The 16,240-nt window shown below is 34.0% G+C and overlaps 1 protein-coding gene across 1 annotated transcript in view; it reads right to left on the reverse strand.

Annotated features, from left to right (window-relative positions):
- Nucleotides 1-16,240, reverse strand: part of CDH12 (cadherin 12) — a 1,058,455-nt gene that overhangs the window by 66,739 nt on the left and 975,476 nt on the right. The window contains exon 7 of the mRNA XM_040492478.1: nt 15,817-15,984. Coding sequence (XP_040348412.1) covers nt 15,817-15,984 — 168 coding nt within the window. The remainder of the gene's footprint in view (nt 1-15,816; nt 15,985-16,240) is intronic.

Below are 16,240 nucleotides of genomic sequence, written 5' to 3' on the forward strand. Positions count from 1 at the left end.
TGTACCCATGAGTATGAATTGCCATAGACCCAATATACAATATATTAATGGATTTATAAGTTTTATGAAATGTTATCAATTCTATTTAATAATAGAAACATTTCTTTTCTCAGAGATATGAGAAATTCATTCCAAACTTTCTAGCTCTGAGCAGCCATACACAGCACAAAAATTTAGGGCTAATTATTGAATTGTCCCTTCTAAATTTCCTTTGGGTGGTAGATTAGTTAAGTCGTCCAGTAACTCGGATTTTTGATGAGTGAATCAACTGCAACATTTAGTAGCTTCCTCAATGGAATGATAAAGAAACAACAAATAAAACAAAAAATACAGAACAAACTATGTTTATCCTAATGGCATTAATGACCTGGTTGGGGAGGTAGATACGAATTAAACAAGTATACAAATGAAGTAAAATTGCTAAGTAACATCAGTGCTTTAAGGGAAAGTTATGCAATTCTGCTCACTTTTTCTGACGTTTAAGCTAAGAACCTGAGCAAGTCAACTGGCTGATGTTGGATTTGTGAGGTAAGCTATTAGAAAACATTCCAAATAGTAGAAATTATATGACACAGCCAATAATTATCATAATCTTCTGCCCTTCTATTTTGCTTGTTCAGTTACTACCACTATGGCTTATTTATATAACATATACTGATATAGAGACAGTAAACATCAATTTTAATATCAAATATAAATAACTTTACCTTTAGTTAATATCAATATATTGATCTCTCTACACCCACTAATTCATTATCATTTTTCTGTTGATCTTTTTCCTCATTCAACTAAAACATGTTTTGTTGTTTCATTATCATATTAACCTATGGCCTATATATCTTGTCCATGTTGTTGCTGCAGTCTGGTCAAACTCAACCCTTGATAATGATAATTACCCTCTTTCTCAAGAAGGAGGTGCGACTGACTGAGGAAAACCAAAAAGAAGCAGTCAGCTAGATATCATTATAAATTTTCATCACTAACCTCAAATGCACTTTCCAGATTGGCTGTAAAGCATACAGATTTGCAAAGGTAACTTACCACCATTTGCTATGACCTCTATTTTACACTGATTTATTCTCCACAAATCTTTACTACCGACTTTTTTTTTACCTTTTTTTTTTAACTTTTTTCCTACAGGTTTTCCTCAACTTATAATGGGGTTTTGTCCCAATGAACCCATCATAAACTGAAAACATCGTAAGTTGAAAAGGCATTTAATACACCTAACCTACTGAACATCATCGCTTAGTCTCTCCTACCTCAAATATGCTCAGAACACTGACAGTAGACTACATTTGGGCCACATCACCTAACCGAAAGCCTATTTTGTAACAAAGTGCTGCCCATGTCACGTAATTTATGAATACTGTATTATCAGTTGTTTACCCTCATGATCGCATGACTGACTGGAAGCTGTGGCTCACTGCCTCTGTTCAGCATCACAGGTGAATATCATACCACATACAGCTAGCCTGGGAAAAGATCACATTTCAAAATTCAAACTACGGTTCCTACTAAATATATATCTCATTCACACCATTGTAAAGTAAGATGAACTGACGTGAGTTGAAGACCAACTTAGTTGGTGACCCTGTCTCCTATTTTACAGGGGAAAAAAAAATGAACTCACATCACATAGGAGACAGTTCAGCTTCCTGAACCTTCAAACAATCCCACATCAGTATTACTGCTGGTCTGAAAAGGCATAATATGCATCATTTAATAAAAACATGTTTCCAGGCACCTGAGTGGCTCAGTTAAGCGTTAGACCTCAGCTCAGGTCAAGACCTCACGGTTCCTGAGTTCAAGTACCATGTCAGGCTCTGTGCTGACAGCTCAGAGCTTAGAGCCCACTTAGGATTCTGTCTCCATGTCTCTCTGCCCCACCCCCACTTGTGCTCTACCTCTCTCTCTCAAAAAATAAATTAAAAAAAAACATTAAAAAAAAAACCCAAACGTGTTTCCTTTCTTTGTCTTCCACTGCTCCTTTAGACCTTATTCAGCGAGGGTAAGCTTTCTCTTTTCTTGGATGAGACTATGGTGAATCAATGATGTTTCTGCTCAACTCTAAATAATAGATAGTCCTATGTTCACTTTATCTCACAAATTTTAGATTTGGAAATGAGAAATTCTCAACTTATTAATTATTAATTATTACATCAATCCTTATACAAAATTTAGAGTTCTCTCGTCTGCCTCCCTGCCGACAAGGGCACCTGGGCCAGCAACGGATGGGACTTTGTTTGGGGATATGAATGGTGTGGCAGGCTTCCCTCTGTCTCATCATCCACTTTGCAAAAGTGTTTTTACCTCATAAGAGGCAACAAAGCTAGTTTTTTTTTGGGGGGGGGTGCTGTTTTCACTTGAATAGATAGGTTTTGCTTCTCTGGGATTAAAGGTAATGACTCTAATGGCTCTTTTGGGAGTTCTTGAGAGCTTCTCCCACTATATACCCAAGACAAAGGCATTGCCTCTGCTTTGATGTAACATTCCCCTTAGGCTCTGGATCTCCAAACAATCCATTTCACACACAGATTCTCACTTCAAGGAAAATCTCTGTGGCAGAACTTAAAAGGACTCTGGTTTGGACATTCAGCTTCCACAACTAACCCCTCCTTTTGTTGTCATGTAACTACTCTCCCAGACAAAGCCTTATTCCAGTATCTGCTTTCTGAAGATACTTTCACGTTCCTAAGCATAAGGCAAGCCTCAGACCCTCGATTTTGCCCATTTTCTGAAATAATATGGGAAAATATACTGGATTTTATCATTGGCTCTTCATGAAGGAAGGCTCCCCACACAAGACCTGAGAGGCAAGGGAAGGGTAGCTCCACTCTTATTTTCATTAGATGGAAACTGCGAGGGGTTTTATGCAAAGAAATCCTCAGTACAAAACTCTCCCTCCACTCCACACTCTATAGTATTTTAAAAGCACAACAATAGCCTCGCTGTGATTGAGGGCTTCAAGAATCTTAAATGCATCCTGACTTTCTATTGTAAATTCTGTATTTTGTTTCTGGGACCATACTTGGTCATGTGGTATCCATTGTAGCTTAGCTCCCAGTGGAAACTTCAATATTAGCCTCTTATATCAGTAAGCATTCTTTCACCCTTCTATCCAATTTCAACTGAGGTGTCCCCCTGCCTCTTCTTATTAAACCCCAATAATTCATTGATATCACTGAAATTTTAGCTCCTAAAATCATTCGAACGTAGCCACATATTCCCATTTTTCACAACTGCCATCAGTACCACCATCACAGATTAACTGACTCACACTACTCGTCTTGTGTCACTCCAGTTATCTAACTGGCTTTCTTGTGACTATTCTGCCTGCCATCCCCCACGTGCACTCTATTTTCTGTGCTGCACTGCATGAATAGGATCATTTATATCACTTTTATCTAGAAACTCCATTTCTTTTATCATTGAGAAGACTGTTGCAAGGACATATATGAACTTCTAGAAAATCTATGAGTGTCAATATGACGGAAAGAGAGAACTTTTTAAAAAGAGATACTCTAAGTAGAATAGACCACATCATCTCCATCGCCAGCATCATCATCACCATCGTCACTATCAAAGGAATTATTTGCATAGTGATTCCTATTCTCAGGTACTTTTCTAAGCACTTTCCCATTATAACTAATTTTATCCTCATATTAAGAGTATGAGACAGATACTATTATGATGATTCCCAGTCAGTGACGTTCTAGTAAATGTTTGACAATTGGATCAAAGTAGGGAGGGAGAACAGATATGGGTAAGCTCAAATTTTTCAGTGTTTCTCAGTTTCTGGGGTGAAAGAACTCCCAGCATCCCTGCTTTCAAGCCAATGTGACATCACTGAATAGAGATGGGAGGTGTGCACAATTGGCTTGAAGATCAGTAGAGCGAGCTCCAGCATACCACTCTACCAATGAAGAAATTGAGGTACATGAGATGAACCAATCAAGTGGCATCTCTGATTTAAACTTCACCTGATTTTACTGCCTGAATGTCATTCAAACAGAGACAATATTGGATTAACAAATAAATTCTTTTAAAATGCAAATAATTCAAATTATTCTTAATTTCAGGAAGACTGATGAATGCAAATCCCAATTAAGGGTCGATTGGAGTTGGATAGACTTAAGGAACGTTTCCTTTTTCAATGCTTAGAGAGCAAAATCAATGAAGACAGAGAGACAAGAGCATGTATTAGATGTAAGATGGTTCTTAGGAAGGGATGCTGCTCTAAAATTAAAATTACTTTTACTTCCATACCCAAGAAAGAAAAGGACATTTATTCCATCTCTTTCTGTTCTTCCAATAATCCCTCCCTTATTACATAGCTCCCAGCTTTCCACTACAAAATTTTTCAAGGAGGCATTATGTTTAATACTATAGTTCTGCTAAATTATAGATCCAATTAACGCATATCTGTATTTCCTTGCAAAATGAATTGCTCTTTATAACATCATTTTTTTTCAAGAGATTGCATTGGAAATCCCAACCAAGCTAATTCCAAATGAACTGTGAAACAGAATCCATTTGTATTACTTAATGATTGCCAGAATTAAAAGTGCTTCTGATTCTCAAAAATATGTATTTTTAATATATATGATTTATATAACCACTATCCCTATTACATAATAGTAAACATGATGGAGATCTTGGCAAGAGTTCACAACATTTCAAGTGCATCAGTAACTTTCCATTGTTCATTCATGTCTATGGAGTACATTTAATATTCCCTTCAAACCTCCATTAAATATGTAAACCTTGCTCTTGTCTTTGTCTTATGTAATTTCTGTTCCATCTAACAAAATATGGCACATAGATAATTGTCAGTGATATTAGCCACTGATTTCACAAAAATAAGCAACACTAGAGTTTGTATTAAAAATTATTAATAAATATGACACCTTATTATCTAAGCTTCGGAAAAAATGTTTGGAATCTAAATTCATCTGTGAGTATTATTTACTCAAATATTTGATTTCTCCAAAGAATTTTTTTGGAAACATTATGAGAGTAGTCTGGAGAAGAGAAATTTGATAAAGTTTCTTCCTTTATAACATTTTTTTTAGGCAAAACTAATTCTTGCAAAGCATCCAATTCATTGAACTACAAATATTATTTATGAATATTCATCACATATTCATGCATCATATTTATAGACAATGTTTTAAAATTTTCTGTACGCATGTATTTTATTATTTGAACACTTCTTATGTCTTCCCTATTTTGCTGCTTATGCCTAAATTGTTTCACTGCCCTGCTACTCCTCTTCTTTATATGTATAAATTCTATTCCTGGGGCTCCTGGGTGACTCAGTCGGTTAAGCAACTGACTTCAGCTCAGGTCATGAGCTCACAGTTTTGTGAGTTCAAGCCTCATGCTAACAGCTCAGAGCCTGGAATTGGCTTCGGATTCTTTGTCTCCCTCTCACTCTCTGCCCTGCTCACACTTGCGCGGTCTCTCTCTCTCTCTCTCAAAAATAAATAAACATTTAAAAAATATATTCCTCATTCTTTCAAGGGCAGCTTAAAGCCATTTTTGATGAAACATTTTCTTGCCCTCTCACTTTCATTTTTTCCCATAATTCTATACAAAAAATCCTTTAAATAAAACATGATGTTTTTGCATCATCTAAATATTTTGGCGAACATTTGCTCTCCCACGGGCTAATTCTTACTGTGGGTTTCAGAAATTAATGTGGATATTATTTCCTTCAAAATCCTCTCAAATCTATTCTCTAATGATCTGGATACCCATCTTATACATTTATGTGTCATTGTGTGCATAAGTCTATCATTTATTTTATTTCAAGTAGTATAATTGTCCATTAACTTAATCTCCCCATTATACACAGAGCTGCTTGAGGGAAGTCGTTAAATTTTTTTATCCTTTTTGTACCGACACACAAAAAAGATATAGCCTTTTTTGCACTTACACTTCAATAAAACTAGCAATCAATTAAACATTCATTAAATACTATAATTAATTGTGTCGATATTTGTTAACAAACTAGGTTTCTTATGTACAAAATGTTTGGTGTCAGTGGTTATTGCCTATATTCTGTTCCACTCTCATAAAGAAATACTGAAGAAGTTCGATTTCTTTGCCTATATAAATGTTAAGACCAATGAGAGGCACACATGAAAAAGAGAAATTTAAACCATGTGAAATAAATGTTGAATTTAGAATGTTTCACATTAGAAATTAAAAATTATCACCAGTGTTAAAAATCTGTGTATTAAAAGCTTGAGGGGGTAAGTATTAAGCAACTGGAGATGTCATAAGTTAGTTTTAATTTAATAATCCTGCCACTGTGTTTTCTCTGGGTTAAAAAGTATAATGAAATCAGAAAATTGTATTTAAATCAAAATATTCATTATACATGTTCATGAGTAAAGATAACACTATTTTGGTGATAGAATTTTATATTCACTTCCTAAATATTTCCGTGGAGTTAGAAATCTTGAAATTGATTTTTTCATGTATATAAAAGTTATACAATCAGTCCTAAGAATTTTTTTTTTCCTGGTGGTAAATTCAGCTACAATACAGGCATGAGCTATTTCTTGAGCTACTTTTCTCAATTCATGTTTGATCATACATTAATGGGAAATTCTGATAAAGGAGAAGCAACAGACACAAAGAAATGGTATAAAATGAGACTATACTCTAGTTGAAGAGACAGATACAAAGAAGGAATGGGGATAAGGTTGAAAAGAGGGAGGAAGGAAAATGTGGGAGGGAGGAGAGGAGGAGGAAAAAAACACTCACTGTTGGATACTTCAATTGCATTATTTTACTTAATCCTCCCAGAAGCTCTATTATTATTAAGATGCCTACTTAATTTACTATCCAAACAGAACCACTTTTGAGAGCAAAAGCAATCACTATTTGTAATTAATTCGAGACCACATGTGAAAACTGGAGCTGTCTCAGGCAAACCACAATATATGGTCCCCCTATTTATTATCTTAATTTGATGCTGTAAAAACATGAGATAGTGAGAGTTTATTTAGCTATTCAGGCCCCAGTGACTTAATGGTGAAAATAAGCTTTCCATCAGTACCCTTCCCAAAGCCTTGGCTCTCTCTATTCTACAAATCTTATAAACATAAAAAATACTCTCAGTCTTGGAGAGAATGTCTTTTCAGTTTGATTAGTGGAGAAGTAGATAGAATGCCCCATGTTCACATTCAGGGGCTCTCACTTTTACTCGGTGGTTCTGGTGTAGGAAGCAGTGATCTATATTTTCATAAATATTCATATTTAAAAATTACAGCTTTAATATGGTGCCCAATTGTGTTCTGCTGCATTGCACATGTAACTACGAAGTACCTGGCCCCACCTCTTTCCATCTCTTTTTCTTTCAGTTTCTTCTTTTAAATGTGTGTAAATAAACAAAACCTATTCATAAGGATTAAAGAAGTTAATATGCAGCTTTAATGTACTTTACATAGTACATGTGCAATAAGGATTAGCTGCTGTCCACAGTAAAATCATCACCATAGGCCATAAAGAGTAATACAACTGTACCACCTGGAAAAAGTCTTGGAACTGGCCGATGCAGCCTGGGCAGGAAAATGCAGAAAGGCAAACTGAGGACTTGTGAATTTGAAGATTTAACAAGGAAATAACAGATAGGTATGCTTTGCACCCAGAGACTTAGGGGTTTTCTCATTACTTAAATCTGATAAATTCGGTTGCTGGCATCTATTTACTTGCTCTGACTGACAGGAAATGTCACAAAAGGAATTTTTCTCCTATTGCGGGAGGGCTGGAACGTGGAAATGGGAGAACTTGCTCATTACCTGACTTGTCTGTTTCAGAACCTAAGAGTTTTATTACATCATAGGTAAAAGCTCACATCTGAATTGTGGATTATATGATGCCAAAACATCCAAGCCACTTCTCCAGGATTTGAATTAAAAAAAAAAAAAAAGGACTCTTAGGTGAGCTACAAAGTGCACAGATGAATACTGACAAATATTTTAAATATTTGTAAGTCCCATGGTCTTTAGATATTGTTAATAACATTGGTAAGATTAAGCACGGTATCTTTAATACCATTTCAGTTTTAAACATTATTTACTATGGTTCACATAATAATTTAAAACTAAAAGTCAGATTTCTTAAAGACCTACAGAAGTTGTAGCTCAAAAGCTTAGTTCTTTTGCAAATCAGGCAGCGGGGCCATGGAGCAACCAGGCTGCAATCTTGTGCCCTTTGCCACATAGTGAAAAGGACCAAATAAGTCAGCAAAACCTTCAGCATCACTTAAAAAAAGATTCATGCTTTCATTAACAAAGCATAATGTGATACTAATGTGACAGTAATAGCGATGACAAATTATTTTAAAATTGTGGTAACTATTTTTTGTTTGCTTACATCTGCCTACCTGGAGTCTAGTGAAACTATTCCCTTCTCATTGGAGAAGCTGGAGCTTGCATTCACTCCCTGAGCTTGCATTCAAAGGGATTCAGCTCTGTGTTAGCCTCTAAGCATCCATATCTGACATCTGTAGGCTCTTTGGAATACTTTTAAGCAAGATGTGTAACTGTATATGAGTGTTTAATTGTAAAAGACAAAAACAAACAAAAACACAAAGCTTTTCAAAATAGTGTAAAATGAATAAATTTTAATATTCAGATTTTACCTAAATATGCTTGTAGGAATAGAATCTTGTATGGATAAAAATAACTCTAACGATATACAAAAGTTAACTCATTACCTCTATTTAAGGAATAATGAAAATGCCTTCTAGGGGTGCCTGGGTGGCTCAGTTGGTTAGGTGTCCGACTTCGGCTGAGGTCATGATCTCACAGTTCATGAGTTCAAGCCATGTGCTGACATCTCAGAGCCTGGAGCCTGCTTCTGATTCTGTTGTCTCCCTCTCTTTCTGCCTCTCCCCTGCTCGAACTCTGTCTCTCCCTCTCTTGCAAAAATAAACACTAAAACATATTTAAAAAGCAAGAAAGAAAATGCCTTCTAAATTGTTTCATCACAGTAAACCAGTGATTTTCAAATTATTCACTCTAGATGATTTAGAATCTACCAGATTACTTGTTTGAAATTCAGATATCTGGGTCCAAGCTATGTCACTTGAAACAGAACTTCCATCACAGGGACAAAGGATCTCAAGGGATTGTTAGGGCAAATAAGATTTAAGAACTATTGGGAGCACTGTGGTGAATACAACTCAAGTCATCATTTGCATGCCTTATCGTCAGGAAATAGTTCTCTCTTGCTTGTTTTTATTGAAGTAGACAAAGGAGTCATTTGGGAATTAAAGTAGAAGTGTTTGTTCCACTTAAGTAAAAAGCTAGTTTTATTATAGCTTAGCTTGATTTTCAAAAATAGAAATAGAGCCATCAAATATGATGACTATTTTTATCACTCATGCCTACAATTTTTATGAGACCCAGGTAATAAAAGTTCTTTGTGTAATATTTCCAAACTCTTAGATTTACAATTTCTTTATTTTATGCTTTTTAAATATCCCCCCCCAAGTGAGGAGTTCTACACACACACACACGCACATATCCACATGCAGAGATACACATATAAAAACATGTCTACATACATAAATGAGGAATATGGGTAATATATAACTGTCACATATTATGCATCCCACAATACCAAAGACCTATTTGTCTATTTTTCAATCTGCATTCATATCTTTGGGAGGTACTGATATAAAAAGTCATGTATTTATAGATAGCATCTACATAATTTTTGATTAAATATGAATAATATATAAAACATTACTTCTGAAATTTACATTTTCTTCTTACTGTAGAGGCCTCTGGGAAATAAACAAGCCCCTTAGAGCCCTAGACTAGGGAAAATTTTTGTCAGAAAATGCTCTAAAAGTGTTATCTAGTTGAAATTACTTAAATATTAGTAAAAATTCAATTGTGGGAATTAAAACATGTTCTAACATTGATACTGAATCAGCACCAGTACTAAATTTGAGAAACATAAACAAACATGACTTTATGTCCACCCATTAATATATTGTTGCTTTCTTGTATTACTATTTAAATCCTTCACCTGTTTTCAAGAAGCCTCAACTTGTATTTATAGTGAAAGCTTCTGTACTAAATAATATGTTATAATACTGTTAACCTTGCAAACCAAACTGACCCAACCACCCTCTCAATCCCAAATATTGGAAAGAGGCTGACGTTATCCTCATTTAAGCAGTGGATTTCACATAAGACCCATTATTTTGACCATGCTTCTTCCAGTACATTTTTCAGAGTACTTGTCACCAATTTCTCTTTCCCATTCCTGCACCTAAGATAACATATTGGAGATAGTGCTAAAAGCAGAAATTTGGCCTTTGTTTCACCTTTACAGAGAAAACTTAGGAACATGCTATGGTGTTATCCATTATTTGCACTTGACCTGCAGGTAGGAAGTGGGCCAGTTGTCGGAGTCTCCACATAAGTTGGGATGTGAGAGTTCTATACAATTCATGTCTGGCAGTGACAGGGTGGGTTGTGAAAACAATGAAGTGTTCCTCAATGTTTCCATATTCACACACACACTGGGCAGCAGAAGGCCTTTTCTGCACTCAAAGGCCAGGAAATATTTTCTCTGTGGTGTTACTTAATGATTCTGAGATTCTATCTATCTATCTATCTATCTATCATCTATCTATCTTTCTATCTACCTATCTTTCTATCTACCTATCTGATTTAGATAGTTCTATAAAAATTGATGTCTACAAAATACACACAAAGTCATGAACTGTCATATTGTATACATGTATACTTTCAGATTGTATATTATTTGCATAAATAAACTTAAATCATAGAATGTATATGTTTGATTTACCTCATTCAGCCCCATGACAATCCCCTTGGAAACCTGGAAGAATGTAAAGGTATATTTTCTATGGCTGGATCTGAGTTAACTGTCAAAATTCAATTAGCTTTTAGCCCTTTATTTTTAAAGGCTTATTAAATTTTTAACAAGAAAATTTCACTCTAGAAGCTTACAGTTTTCCAAGTTAAGGATGCTAAATGGTAAAGAGAAATAGATTTTGTTCCCCCAACTGGTTATAATTGGGTTTATGTTGATTCTAATGAAAATCTTTATAAATTACATATTGTAATAAACATGTATTTAACAATAAACAATCTTATATTATACATTTCAAAATAATAAAAGAAACAGTCTTAATTTGGATGCCAGAAAAGTAATAACAGGATGAAAAGATGAAATGTATTTTAACTGAACATAAGTATTTTAAACTAAATAAATGTATAGTTATCAGCATTTTTTTTAATAACTCATAACTGACCTTGGCAGTCTATAGCCTTTCTATATCATGAATGTATAATAGAAATATATATACATATTATTTATCCATAGATCTGTAGTCATTGTCTTATAGTTCATGTAAACAAGATCAAACATTATTCATTGTGCAGTAGACATTTTGGCTGATGTATTTAATACTTTAATTTTACTTACATTGTTTTTTGTTAATTTGAGGACAATAACAACTTTTCCTGGGTGAAGTCTAGTATTTGCAAATATCTTATTCATTAAATTAACTAACTATATATATGGATACAACTATATATTTTATATAGTAATTATTATTCAAATAATGTTTTATTCACTATTATCCAAATCAAAATACTTATAGCTATCAACAGTCAATATAAACATGTTTGGTAGGTATCTTATTAAAATAGAATTTCTTTAAAATAGTTTTACCTACTTTTAAGAATTTTTCTTAGAACAATTATTAATGTCCTATTTTCTACATTTGAACTTATTTACCTTACAGAGTTCTCTTACTCAAAAGAAAGAAGAAGAAATACCTCTTTACATTTCCTATAAATGAAGTATCTCTTTCATCCAATGTTCTGTATGGACTGCTTTATTTCACTAAGGTTGATCTCACATTCATTACAAAATTATGATACAGAAGAAAGAGACCAAGTGGGAGAAGCATGAATATTTTGCCTAATGTGAATTAACCACATCACTTAATTGATTTGATCTCATAATGTATTATTTAGATCAGCTTGTTAGATGGTTTTGTCATTTAAAATTCAAGTAATGGAAACCATCAGCATTTTCCTGTAGATTATTTTAACAGATACAGATCTTTTGCAGATATTCTTGGTTATGGTAGATGGTAGTTTTATAAGTATATGGAAACGATTTTGCAAAGAAAATATTTTGTCTTTATACGACTACAGGTACAGCTCTTTTAACATGTCAGGTATGATTTCCATTTCCATATTTGTTTTGGATAGTTTTCTAGGTTATCTATAGGACATTTTAAATCACACACAGGTATCAAAGGCAAATTGTCTTTCAAGAGGGAGATTGTAAACGAGAGACCTGAAGTCACTACGTAAGATGAAGTTTTGGTTCTCTCACCTAGTGGCTGCATAATCTTGAACAAGTTTATAACTTTTTTTTTTAATTTTTTTTCAACGTTTATTTATTTTTGGGACAGAGAGAGACAGAGCATGAACGGGGGAGGGGCAGAGAGAGAGGTAGACACAGAATCGGAAACAGGCTCCAGGCTCTGAGCCATCAGCCCAGAGCCTGACGCAGGGCTCGAACTCCCGGACCGCGAGATTGTGACCTGGCTGAAGTCGGACGCTTAACCGACTGCGCCACCCAGGCGCCCCATATAACTTTTAAAAACTTAACTTATAGCAACTTTTCTTAACAATGTGCCTTGCTACTTTATTTCTAAAATTGAGAAAATACTATAAAGTCATTATAAAAGTAAGAAGGGAATATATATGCAAATCACTGTGCACAGTACATGACACACACTAATTTACTAGTCAATATCATTGTCATCATCATCATATCATATTGGCAGGAAGTTCTGATATCTCAGGAACCATGTATTTTTCAACAATAAAACAGCAAACTGCTTACACATGCATGATACAAATGCGTGTGTCATTCCATCTTTTTTTTCACCTCTAACAGATTTAGAGAAGGAATTGAATGGAAATGGGTACTTAACAGTGTCACATATGCATACGTACACACACAAAGCCCAAACAAATTATGATTAAATTTTAAGAAATTATCTTCTGAAATTTTTAAACAATGAGAAATTGTAGCTCATGAAATTCATCTGAATGAAGTTGTTGTTCCTTTTTTTTTCAGAATAATTGCTTATCAGTCATGAATAAATGCAGCTAGTTGTAGGGATTTTCTTTTAAGTTATTTATGTATAGAATATATATATATATATGCATATATATATATTTTACTCTTAAGGTTGAAAAGATTATCATTTCAGTTTGTAATGTTATGTCACACTTGCAGCTTAATTGCTGCACATGAGAAATATTCTTGCAAAAAGAGCATTGACTTCTAAATAAATGGCTTTTCTGTTTAGACCTGTATTCTGTCTTTTCCTCTCAAGGATGTAATTCGAAATGACAATACAGTAAAAGGGGCTTGCCACAATGACATGTAAAATTTCAAGGGGATTAATTTCTTATTCATGCAAAATCTGAAAACCCTTTTCTTTCTCATGATTCAAAAATATCTCTCACCCATTATACTTTGAGACTATAGTTCAAAAATGCATGTAATACAAGTAGAAAATAATTTTATCATGGTGACCTGTTCAGTATATTTCTTTTGCCCTCTTGTTTCTCTGTGCAGGAATGGTGACAATTCAACACATGTCATGTGACTTTTTTGCAAGTGTTTTAAAAAGTATGGTTTTAGAGGGCATATAAAAGAAAAGAATAACTTTTCATTTTAACATTATGTTAGACTAGAAGGAGTCTGAACTTCTGAGAAAAAAATCTCTACTTAAATTGCTGATCTCAAGCAAGTTATTTAACCTTCCTACACCTCAGTTGTTGTTGTTTTTAACAGTCAATGTGGAAAATACAGAACTGTTGTTGTGAATAGGGAATAAGATAAAGTTCCTGACATGATATATAAATATTCTGGAAATTCTAGTGGACTTATCCCCCACATTCCTTGCTGGTTGTCTTCAGACCTACATATTCAACTTTGAATAAATCCCAAGCAAACATATTGCTTTATCCAGGTTCTCTTTTCACTGGGTAAGTTCTATAAGTGATCGTCCTGTTTCAGCAGGACCTGAGCACACTATCTTGGCTTCCTAAGTATAATCTAGCCTCTTTTTCATGGAGATATTTTTATTTCTCTGTACCCCAGCCTATTTTTCTGGATTCCTGCCCAATTTTTTACAAATCACCCTTCATCCATACCAGCAGAAATTGTATCCTCCACTGGCTGGGTTTTATATCCTTCATCTGAAGAGCATCATTATAATCCTCATGAATGAGAATATTGGTGCTACCTAAGAATATCTTTGCTACTTCCTATTTGCTAGAAGGAACATATTTTAAATGCACAAAACACAAAACAGGAAGGGCCCACGTTCACAGTGATGCCATTTATATAAAAGTAGAGTAGTCTCCCAAACTATCCCCCTCATTTAGCTACTACAGCTTGTCACATGTCAGAAGTAAAAATAAAGAAATAAAAGAAATAAAAATAATAATAATCAGTACTTTTCAAGTTGGGAATATATTCTTTATTAATGTCAAATATTAGAGAATCAAATGCACTATTTCTTTCTTCTTCTTTAATATTTATGTTTTATCTGGTTCCCTTAATAGCAAAGTAAGGAAAAGTGTTGCCATAAGACTGTGTTATTAATTATAGCACATTACATACTCACCATTTGTCACAGACATTTCATTTGCTTAAGTATGATGACTTCTAATTGCCACTCATGACATTTGCCATTGGACCTTCTGAGCACTGAGTGAAATATTTCCATACGAAAATATATGTTAATGATATTAACAGAAAATGATAAAGTAGTAAAATATGAAAATGAATTCAGCTAAAGGAATAAAATATCCATTTAGTTAAATATTCTCAGTGTTTTATACTTTGGTAGATGAACTCAAACTCTCCTACTGGGATTGAAAGAGGAAAATCATTTTGTTTTGGTTTTATAAACTGTTCACTCAAATGAGTATCTAGGGATTTAATCAAGTTCCTTGTGTAACCAGTGACAGAGACTTTCAGTTTTTGTATTTTAAGTCTTAAGAACACTGAACTAATCCTTGGAAATGCACCAGAAATCGAACAGGTACTGATTGGTGTTAAATGTAATACTGTAGAAGAAAACTAGATATAACACAAGTGAGAAGTATTCATTTTCAATAAGAAGCACAGAGTTGCAGAGAAAATACAGGTGTGAAACATTCTATTATCATAGAAACTGTAGCAATTTTCACCTATTGCAAAACTAAAATAAGACCAAGGTAATGTAAATAGCATCACTGGAATATCATCTGATACTTACATGAAAGCATATGGAAATGATTCAAATATAATAGGTAAGGAGAAGGCAGAGAATTCTGAGGCAAATTGCATAATAGAGCAAATAATATGGTGTCACATTTGTCATAAATACGAGTCTTAAATTAAAATGGAATATTCTTATTTATATTACTTTTTCAGGTAAAAAAAAATAGAGCAAGATTCCAACCTATCGTGAATATTTTACTTTAACAGGAATTAACAACATAAGACTCATTGTTCAATTACTGACTTGTATTATTTTATATTAAAGTCGTACTGGGCATGATTCTAATGGAAAATGAAACTCTTAAGTCATTTAATTGTTATCTATTGGCTTCTATTTCCTAAAGACGAAAAGTGTCTGAAAAATTATTATAATTTCTGCAACATTCAATGAAATGTGAGAATTGTTTTTTAAACTGCACCAATTTAAACTCAATAGAAAGAACGTACTTTTGGGGAATCGAGGTGGATTGTCATTGACATCAGTGAGGGTGATGTTGACTATCGTCGTTCCGGCTAACCCTCCTAGTTGTCCACCCATATCCTTGGCTTGGATGAGGACTTGGTATTGTTCTTTGACTTCCCTGTCCATGTTTGGCAAAGCTGTTCTAATAACACCTTAAGGGAAAACAATAATAAAAGATAAATATTACAAACACTGTGTTTTCTGAGATATGATAGTCTGCAACAAGAAAATGATTTTATCTAGATTCAGGAGTAAAGACATGCCAACAAATCTACATGTCTCTTAAAAAATGAAACACTCACTTTTTCACTCAAAAGTGAAAATGTTCAATGGTTAGAATATAATTAAATATATTATGGTAACAGCCATTTAATGAAATGGTATACAACATTGTGAATATGGTTAAAG

Source organism: Herpailurus yagouaroundi, unplaced genomic scaffold (assembly GCF_014898765.1).
Source record: "Herpailurus yagouaroundi ecotype Mexico unplaced genomic scaffold, PumYag 29, whole genome shotgun sequence".
Lineage (NCBI taxonomy): Eukaryota > Metazoa > Chordata > Mammalia > Carnivora > Felidae > Herpailurus > Herpailurus yagouaroundi.